This window comes from Marmota marmota, unplaced genomic scaffold (assembly GCF_001458135.2).
Source record: "Marmota marmota marmota unplaced genomic scaffold, marMar, whole genome shotgun sequence".
NCBI lineage: Eukaryota > Metazoa > Chordata > Mammalia > Rodentia > Sciuridae > Marmota > Marmota marmota.
The window spans coordinates 9,645,630-9,656,291 of NW_026000051.1; the positions used below are offsets into that span (position 1 = coordinate 9,645,630).

General features: G+C 42.6%; 1 protein-coding gene across 16 annotated transcripts in view; it reads left to right on the top strand.

The window, feature by feature from the left end:
* The window catches only part of Ggta1 (glycoprotein alpha-galactosyltransferase 1 (inactive)), a 64,080-nt gene extending 54,924 nt beyond the window's left edge, over positions 1–9,156 (top strand). For 11 of the 16 annotated variants that reach the window (XM_048813154.1, XM_048813161.1, XM_048813157.1 and 8 more), the window contains 2 exons: positions 1,258–1,395; positions 4,864–5,743. In XM_048813154.1, the coding sequence (XP_048669111.1) occupies positions 1,258–1,395; positions 4,864–5,557 (832 nt within the window). In that variant the 3' untranslated portion in view covers positions 5,558–5,743. Of the gene's footprint in view, positions 1–1,257; positions 1,396–4,863; positions 5,744–5,915 lie in introns of those variants that run through there. The other 5 variants (XM_048813158.1, XM_048813156.1, XM_048813164.1 and 2 more) reach the window with 4 other exon arrangements.
* Positions 9,157–10,662: the final 1,506 nt, after the last annotated feature.

The window sequence follows — 10,662 nt, forward strand, 5'->3', positions numbered from 1 at the left end:
TCAGGCTGGCTGTAGGTAGGTGCAGTTGAGTGAACGCCCTGCCTAACACTGCAAGGAGCAGGGGATGTTCCTGTCAGTCTCTTCCAACAGCCTCAGCAGCGCAGCAGGCTAGGACCAGCAGGACTTTGTCCCAACTGCTTGCCACCTTCTCCGGTTTGCTGAAATGCTCCCCAAGTGAAGCAGAAGCAAATGTCAAGTAGGGACTGAGCCCACACTGGAGTTGCATCTAAGCAACTGTGTGCCAGTTTCCTCTTCCTGAGAGGAACTGCAGCTGCCTCGTGAGCTAACAGGTGTCAGCTAACAGGTCATTCTCACTTGAAATTTGTAGTTATAATATTAGCCTCTGTCGCCCCTACTACCTGGAGCTCTAGCCCTGCCATGGGGCAAGGTCCTCTCCTGCTCTGCCCTTTCTGCATTTTTCCTTCAGTATCATACTTTGTCACTTTCTGTGTCTGCATTGGCTTTACCAAGTCCCTTTCAAGCTTTTTTTTATTTTGATGGTGCTGAGGATTGAACCCAGGGCCTTATGCATGCCAGGCAAGCACTCTACCAGCTGAGCTATATCCCCAGTCCCCCTTTCAAGCTTTCTGAGTGCAGAAAACACATCTCCCTCTGGCCCCCTTGATGTTCCTAGTGAAGAGGCGATATGGTCTAAGGAGAGAGCCTTTGCCAGAGCCATGCCCTGGCCTTGGCCATGTTGGGAAGCTGTCAAGTCCTTTTCTTTCTGGATGCTGCTGTCTCCTTGTCTGTAAAATAAATAGTAACAGAATCCCCTTAGTCTGGACCCTTTTTGGCCAATAACCAGGTTTCTACCCAGAAATCCCTTTTTGGCCAAAGGCAAATTGAAACAACCTTTTTTCTCAGCTTTAGCGTCACTTTCTCATCCCACTCGATCAAGGGTTAGGGTCTTCTTAGACTCAGATGGCACCAACAGGGATAAATAACAACTCAAAGATGACACTGACAGCTCAGCAGCTGGGGAAAAGGGAAAGGGATTGATTTAGAAGTAGAAGGAGAACAAAGAGAGCAGGGATGTATAGGCAAGATCCTATAAGGCCTCCAAGGACAGCCCCCGGAGGCACCTGGGCCAGAGGCTGCCCCTGCAGATGTCACGCCTCCCATTCAAATGCTTGGGGACTCAGGGACAATTGCTGAAGATCATGGTCATCCCTTTTTTTTTTTTTTCCCTTGGACAGTCTGTCCTGCCTTAGTGAAACTATTCTGACTCATGTGACTGTGTGTGTGTTTTATCACCAGGAAACGCCCAGAGGTTTTGACAGTGACAGAATGGAAGGCACCGGTTGTATGGGAAGGCACTTACAACAGAGCCGTCCTGGAAAATTATTATGCCAAACAGAAAATCACTGTGGGGCTGACGGTTTTTGCTGTTGGAAAGTAGGTATTATAGACAAAATTGTCCTTGACTTTCTTGTTCTACTATCAAAATGGTTATGAGGGGACCCATGGCTTCATGAAGGTTGTTTAGGATTTCTCTGAATTATGTGAGACTGTTTCAGTCTTCTTTCCGCTAAGGCCCCTAAAACTGAGAACAAAACAATAGCAGGTGAGCCCCCTGTTCCTGCCTCAGGGAGAATGTCTCTGGTTGCAGGAAAAAAATGTCTGCAACACCCCCCCAAACCCAGAGTCAACAGCACACCTGCAGCCACCTCCTTTGCAATCTCCACGGCTTCCTTTGGAAATTTCAAAAGTGCCAGCTGCTAGATGGCCTAAACCTACATCTTTCTTCTCCTTCTCTAAGGGGCAGGACCAAGGACAGAGGGATTTACAGCAAGTTCTAGATACACAGGAGCTACACACCGTGATTTTCCATGCAGGAGCATGGCTGACCACCCATGGATTCCTTAGGTGCCTTCCACCTGATCATCCTGGAGGATTTGGCCCTGGGAGACCTGACTGGTCAGAACTTCCTATTTCTGAGGTTGGATAGATTCTGGTTCCAGCTTCCATTTCCTTGTTCAAAACACCTGATGAGGAAAAATTGTAGTCATTCTCACTTGAAATTTGTAGCTCAAATATTAGTTTAAAAATATAATCTATTTTACCAATTTTTTTTCTTGTGTACTAGGGATTGAACTCTAGGGCACTCAACCCCTGAGCCACATCCCCAGCCCTATTATGTATTTTATTTAGAGACGGGATCTCACTGAGTTGTTTAGGGCCTTGCTAAGTTGCTGAGACTGGCTTTGAACTTGAAATCCTCCTGCCTCAGTCTCCCAACCCACTGGGATTATAGGCATGAGCCACCATGCCTGGCCTCTTTTACCCTTTTTGAGAATTAAAATATTTTTTTCTAAAATAAAACTGAAAGTTCAATTTTCCTGTTTTTTTCTGCCTTCTGGGCCTTTCCGTCTGTACCTTCTAGAAAAAGTCACATGGTAAATTGATCCCCCAGCCTTGTACAATAAGAATTGAAAGTTCAGCTGACTGGAGCTTGAGCACTGTCAAGGTAGGGCCTCAAAGAGAAATCTGTAAAGATCTGACAGTTCTCCAAAGACAAACTTCCCCAGCCCAAAGCCCAGCAGACACTGCAATCACTGTTATGAACAATACTACTCAAGTTCTAATGTTGCTGAATGTGCCAATCCCAGCAGCCTAAGGGTGTCTCTACTAGAGAAGGGTGATTATGGAATTTTAACATTTTTAACAGACGATCTGTATTATGGGACAGAAGCCAATGCTTAACTCACCTAATTATTTGGCACAAAAGAGCAAAAGCCAAACACATTGTAGATTGATTTGATCCTGGCGTTCCCAAAAAGAATAGAACATTGCCCCTTGCCCCACAATGGCTTCAACCTTCCAATTGCAACGTTTCAAAACAAAACCATAAACCACACTTTCTGGCAAAAGCACTATGTCTGCCAGGCAAGAGAGGGCTGTTTGTACTAGCAGCAATAAATCCCCACAAGAAGCAGATTTGGACTTTTAGGAGGTGTGAAGTTTGGTTTCTTTTCAAATAACGATGTATGGAGCCAACTGCAGTGCTTTAATCTCTAAGCAATCTTAAACCTCACAGTGACTCCCCTGCTCACCCTGGTATTGTTTCCCAAGCTTTGGGGGTACAATAGATTTTTCTTAAAATTCCATTATAAGGAAGAATGTCCTGGCCACCAGCCTCAGAGCCATGTCAAAGTCCCCCTTTGTATTGCTCAGACACATGCTCTACATTTAAAGAATCAGTACTAAAAATTCCTGGGTTTCCAGATGCCAAGAATAAAAGCACCAATAATAAAATTTATTTTGGTACAAAGAAGGGAAATCCAAGCAGCCCAAAAAAGAAAAGTGCCAGGTGCCAGTCACTGTTACTTCCAAACATCATGACTGGCTAGTAGTGTGATCGGTAGATTAAATTCAGTCCATATTCACCAGGGCTGAGTTTTAAGTTTGGATGAGTTGTATTAAGCCATTCGACTTTCTTCTTCCCTATAAGCTCCAGAGCATAGCTTCATAAGACAGTCTGTAGCAAAACTGGTACAGCCACCTTGGAAGAAAGTTCAGCAGTTAATATACTATTACCATATGAGCTAGTGACTCTGCTCCAAGTGATTTGAAAATTATGTACACATCCACACACAAACACATATACACACTGCATACTGATATTTTTAGGAGCTTTATTTAAATTGCTAAAACTTTGAAGCAACCAAGTTATCTTCTTATAGATAAACGGTAAAGTATATGGTGGTACATCCAGACAGCAGGATATTTGTTATTCAGTGCTAAAAAGAAATGAGCTCTCAAGCCATGAAAAGACATGGAGGAATGTCTTATGACTAAGTGAAAGAAGCCAGTCAGAAATGGTTACATAATGTAACTTCTAACTCTATGACATTCAGGAAAAGGCAAAACTATGGAGACAGATAAACAATCAGAGGTTGTGAGGATGTATCAGTGTAGGTTCATCCTACTACTTTGGTGCAAGGATGTCCATAGTGGGGCAGGCTGTATGTGTGCAGGTAGGGGGTATATGGGAACTCTCAATACTTTCAATTAAATTTTGCTCTGAACCCAAACTTGCTCTAAAAAGTAAAGTCAATTATTTTTTAAGAGAAAACATAGTTAAAATAAGGTAAAATTAGAGGTTGTTTGCTTAGCATTGGGTAGATTTTATGATGGTGGTGTCTAGACAGTGGATTGGTGTTTTGGATGACCAACAAGATGGCTGTGGGACATTGAAGGAGATCCACATTCCATACTTCATTCTGTGTATCACAGAAGAGGGTGAGACAGTGCAGTTGGCTAGGCTTAACCAAACACAGAGGTAGAAGAGATGGTGCCGTGATCGGGTTAATGCATCCCCAGTGGACCCAAGGGTCATATCACCTTTGCATCTGATCTGGCAGTAGTAATACTGAGGTGTAGTTGGGGGTTTTTGAAGGAGGTTCAAGAATTAGCACCACCCCCTTGGACTGCCCAAAGTCTGAACCAGTTGATAAACAAGACTGAAGAATTAGAAAAACTGGCACCTGCAGCATTAGAAACAACCGGCCTTGACTAGAACCCATACCACTAAGCCTACTGCAGGGCAAAGCAACTGAGAACACATGCTCTTTCAGACTGCCTAGCTTCCAGAAGAGCAAGAGGACAGGGCTGTGCATGCCTAATTGCTCTTCCAAAATTGACAATCAGATAAGTCATTCCACTTCCCCCATACTGAGTGACTGAAGATGGCAAGTAGCCAGAAATGTTACACTATCAGATGTCCCTTTACATGATAATATACATCTGTGTGGGGAGACATCATTCCCTTCTAAATGTAAAATGTAGATAATTGGATCATAGTGGCATGTGGTCTCCTGAAACAATTCAAAGATTAAATTCATCCTTTCCTCTTTGTTTCAGATACCTTGAGCGTTACTTGAAGGAGTTCATAGTATCTGCTGATAGGTTCTTCATGGTTGGCCATAAAGTCATATTTTACATCATGATAGATGATCTCTCCAGGATGCCTTTGATAGAGTTGGGTCGTCTTCGTTCCTTCAAAGTGTTTGAGATCAAGCCTGAGAAGAGATGGCAGGACATCAGCATGATGCGCATGAAGACTATTGGGGAGCACATCTTAACCCACATCCAGCATGAGGTTGATTACCTCTTCTGCATGGATGTGGACCAGGTCTTCCAAGATAATTTTGGTGTAGAGACTCTGGGCCAGTTAGTGGCTCAGCTACAGGCCTGGTGGTACAAAGCAGATCCTGATGAATTTACCTATGAGAGGCGGAGTGAGTCAGCAGCATATATTCCATTTGGAGAGGGGGATTTTTATTACCATGCAGCCATTTTTGGAGGAACACCCATTCAGGTTCTCAACCTCACCCAGGAGTGCTTTAAGGGAATCCTCCAGGACAAGAAAAATCACATTGAAGCTCAGTGGCATGATGAAAGCCATCTAAACAAGTATTTCCTTCACAACAAACCTACTAAAATCTTATCCCCAGAATTCTGCTGGGATTATCATATAGGCTTACCTCCAGATATTAAAGCTGTCAAGATATCTTGGCAGCAGAAAGAGTATAATTTGGTTAGGAATAATGTCTGATTTCAAATTGGGCCAATAGGTTTCTGAATTTGAGAGAGTATTATTCTGGCTAGTTCCTCAGAAAAATAACACTTAATGTTAACTTAAAAAAAAAATACTAACAAAACACCAACATGGCAGACACATACTATTCCTCCTTGTACTTTGAGCCTTGTAATATGGGAGAATTAATCTATGGTAATCAGATGTAAATTCCCAGTAATTCCTTCTCTTCTGGGTTTAGGGAAAATATTATTAGCTAAATCAAAAAGAGTTTGCCATAGGCAAAGAAAAGCCAGAACATTCTATGTGTGTCAGATAATGTACTGAAGAATAGTGTGCTAAGGCAAGTGTTTGGCAACAAGATAAGTTGTGTGTGGANGCGTTCCTGCCCCGAGCGCCCGCGGCCGCGCGCGGGCCCTGGCGCTCAGGTTCAGAGGATCAGGAGCTGGAATGCGATACCTTCCCTTCTTCTGAGCCCTGCCTCCTTCTGCAGGACCGAGCTCAACAGAACTTTGTTGTTTTGCCTTTTGCTCTGGAAGGAAAGAAGCAGACAATGAGGATCTCGTAGGGCTGTGGCTGGCAGTGGCTGTGGCCTGGACTTTTCTCTGACGGATCCAAGGTGACAATGCAGAGGCAGGGAGAAAATAATGAATGACAAAGGAAAATTAATATTGTCAATGCTGATTGTCTCAACTGTGATTGTTGTGTTTTGGGAATATATCAACAGCCCAGAAGGCTCTTTCTTGTGGATTTATCACTCAAAGGACCCAATTGGCAACGGCAGCATTCAGAAGGGCTGGTGGTTTCCAAGCTGGTTTAAAAATAGGACCTACAATTACCAGGGAGATGAAGAGGAGGATATAGAAAAAGGAAAATCGAAGAAACAAAGAAAGGAAGATGAGGATGAAGAGCTTCAACTGTGGGACTGGTTTAATCCAAAGAAACGCCCAGAGGTTTTGACAGTGACAGAATGGAAGGCACCGGTTGTATGGGAAGGCACTTACAACAGAGCCGTCCTGGAAAATTATTATGCCAAACAGAAAATCACTGTGGGGCTGACGGTTTTTGCTGTTGGAAAATACCTTGAGCGTTACTTGAAGGAGTTCATAGTATCTGCTGATAGGTTCTTCATGGTTGGCCATAAAGTCATATTTTACATCATGATAGATGATCTCTCCAGGATGCCTTTGATAGAGTTGGGTCGTCTGCGTTCCTTCAAAGTGTTTGAGATCAAGCCTGAGAAGAGATGGCAGGACATCAGCATGATGCGCATGAAGACTGTTGGGGAGCACATCTTAACCCACATCCAGCATGAGGTTGATTACCTCTTCTGCATGGATGTGGACCAGGTCTTCCAAGATAATTTTGGTGTAGAGACTCTGGGCCAGTTAGTGGCTCAGCTACAGGCCTGGTGGTACAAAGCAGATCCTGATGAATTTACCTATGAGAGGCGGAGTGAGTCAGCAGCATATATTCCATTTGGAGAGGGGGATTTTTATTACCATGCAGCCATTTTTGGAGGAACACCCATTCAGGTTCTCAACCTCACCCAGGAGTGCTTTAAGGGAATCCTCCAGGACAAGAAAAATCACATTGAAGCTCAGTGGCATGATGAAAGCCATCTAAACAAGTATTTCCTTCACAACAAACCTACTAAAATCTTATCCCCAGAATTCTGCTGGGATTATCATATAGGCTTACCTCCAGATATTAAAGCTGTCAAGATATCTTGGCAGCAGAAAGAGTATAATTTGGTTAGGAATAATGTCTGATTTCAAATTGGGCCAATAGGTTTCTGAATTTGAGAGAGTATTATTCTGGCTAGTTCCTCAGAAAAATAACACTTAATGTTAACTTAAAAAAAATACTAACAAAACACCAACATGGCAGACACATACTATTCCTCCTTGTACTTTGAGCCTTGTAATATGGGAGAATTAATCTATGGTAATCAGATGTAAATTCCCAGTAATTCCTTCTCTTCTGGGTTTAGGGAAAATATTATTAGCTAAATCAAAAAGAGTTTGCCATAGGCAAAGAAAAGCCAGAACATTCTATGTGTGTCAGATAATGTACTGAAGAATAGTGTGCTAAGGCAAGTGTTTGGCAACAAGATAAGTTGTGTGTGGAGGGGTGTCTGTCCCCTTGATTCCAATGTCTTCCTGGTTTTGATGTGTCTAAAGCAGCTTAGAGTTTATTTGTAGCCGAAGAACCCTAGTAAGGACACTGCCTACCTTGGCAATCCTCAAAGGCCTCAAAGCTGATTGCCTTGGGCCATTTGTAATCCATATTTTTTCTCATCAGGATGCTGTTTGGCTTCCATGGAAAAGAGTGGAGGAGATTCCCAATGGATATCACTGTGGTGCATGTTCAGAGTCCCAGGGAATCTGATGAGGCAGTGGGCTCAGCTTTTACACGAAACAAAGCCTCAACAATGAGTTTGCCATGAAATAGCAAAGAGAGGGGCTAACCACTGTGGGGCCATGCCGCTCTAGAGGAACACAGGGCATGACCTTGGCACTTAAATTACTCTGAAGATGCAGGCACCAAACAGGAGGCATTCAGCCTCCTCAACCCCAAAGAGCTGAATGGAAGGTGCTTCTTGTGTTTCTCAAAGTCATATTTGGCCTACCAGACTTGTATCTTCAGCACCTTGGTGAGGGGAAGTGGATGGACTCAGAGAAGGGAAAGGCACACAATGGACTGAAGAGGCCTATGGGGACCAGGGCTCATCAGAGGACGATCTGCCACTATCTGGTCCAAGCACCTGTTCTAAATCTCAGGGTTCCTCAGCCTATCACATCCTAACTTGGAGGGATGACATCAAGGAGTGGACTGGAGAAAAGTCCTCCTGTTGAGTGACCCCTCACTTTCCCCTGTTCCATATGCACTGTGGAAGTGTAACAACCAGATGTATTTTACAAAATGGTTAACTGATTTTATAACGAAAGCATGAGGGAATAGCTATGGGAGGCCCAGTCATCATGACTAAAGAGCTGAGCATCAGTGCCCTTCTCTAGGAGAAGTGGTGACATCCTACACATTGTAAGTTAAAGCAAATCAATGTAAAGGAAGTTGGTAGGCCATATTTACATATGCACATATATTTATATTTTGCTTTTGTTCCTGTTTGGATCATTCATTTCTATTTTTAAGCAATTTATTTGAAGAGCCATTGCTTGGCTTGATAAACAGCAAAAGGGACCTCTTTGATGAAATGAAACCTACATTTTCTCTACTATTTCACTGTGCCTTCAATTGTTGCAAAAAACGAAAAAATACATTCCAACAAATACCAAAAATCCTGAATTAGTGGGCTTTAAAAAAGAAAATGGAGACCGCACATTAGTTAAGAATCTTGCTTCTCTTTTATTCAAGATATGTTGGAACCAGTCTAGAGCAGGGAGAGTTTAATGATTTAAATCCTGAACCAAAGAAGTAATCTATCCTGAAAGTTTAGAGAAAAGGGGTAAAGGGATTTTGAGGGAATTTTTTTTATTTAAATTCACTTAAATTTAAATCCTCAATGGACAAATTCAAGATCTAATTAATGATAATGCTTAAACACTTTTTAATCAAATTTCTGATTTATAATTGAATAAATTATTTTCTCAGTATATTCTGGTCTGGTCATGGATTATGCATCTTCTCCCAAAGATGTTCAGAATGGTCAAATGTAGAACTTTAGGTTCTTAGACTCTGAAAAGCCCTCACACCTTTCTGAAAATGTGTGTTGCATTACAAAGATAATACAAAGAACAGGCTGCAGATCCAGCCCCAACTTTTAAAAATAACAAATGCTTATATTGAGCTTTTCAAAGTGATGTACTGAGATAATTAATTGCCAGTGGAAAGACCATTGGGCATAGGCTTGACCCTGAGGCTCAGGGTGGGGCACCAGGGCAGAGGAAGAAAACAATCCTAGAACTATATTTGGGAGTTATTAGTTCTGACCTCTGGGGAACACAGCTGGCCAAGGGGGAAAGGATGGCTTTCTAGCGAGTCTGGGTAAATGTATTTGTAATACGAAAAATAAGGTGGCCAGGCTGATATAGTGAGATGCACAAGGTATGATTTCTTCATTGTAGAGAATTAGTCGATTATATAAATGAGAAAAATCAGATTCAGAAAAGTTAAGCCACCCAGTTAGTAAGTGACTGAGCTGAAATTTCAACCAAGAAGCTCACAAGGTCACAGTGTGTTGGCACTTTACATTCCCCTGGTGACAATGACTAATTCAGGGGTTGCCAGGTGACCTAAATGAGCCCAACAAAGTGAATTTTAAGTCTTTTGTTAGAAATGAGGAAGCATGTGAACTGGGAGCTGCCCTATGAGGGACTGACAATAGAGAAGGAAGAGCAGGGAAGCTAGGGAACCCACTCTCGGGGACAACCTTGGCCAGATTCAACCTTCACATCTGCACTGCCTGTGGGCTTTTTCAAGTGTGCAACCAGTAAAGACCCACTATTGTTTAAGCCAGTTGGAATTGGCCTTTCTCTCACCTGTTAATGAAAATATTCTCATTGAATCACTCTCAGATTGTTAGTTCCTTAAAGGCAGGACTGTCATCTGTCTTTGCATCAACCCCAGGACCTATTAAGTCACCTAGCTCAGAGGCAGTGCTTAAACAATGAGGTCATTTAATAAACAAGTGGATGATGGCATCATGCCTCATAAGAAATGTTTTTCTTTAATTTTTAATTTTGATTATCAATTGTTATTAAAAATGTGGATGGTTTTCTATGTGGCATCTGGAATATTTCCTCCTGTGGTGCACATATGGGGACCAGGAGTTGCAGGAGTTACATTTGCTTCATCAGCATAGAACAGTGGTTGTCAACTAGGAATCATTTCCCTTCCAGCCCCTTGGGACATTTGGCAATGGCAATGTCTGGAGGCATATTTGGTTGTCACAATTGGTTGGAGGAGTGCTATGGGCATCTAGTGGTATAAACAAGGAACACTGCTGAACAACTTATAATGCAGAAGACAGCCCCCACAACAAAGAATCAAAGTGTCATTGGTACCAAGGTCAAGAAACCCTGGCATTAAGTTCTAGATTTCATTAAGAAACACTGGGGAGCCAATACATGTAATAATACCTGCCTCTCCATACCCTGGGG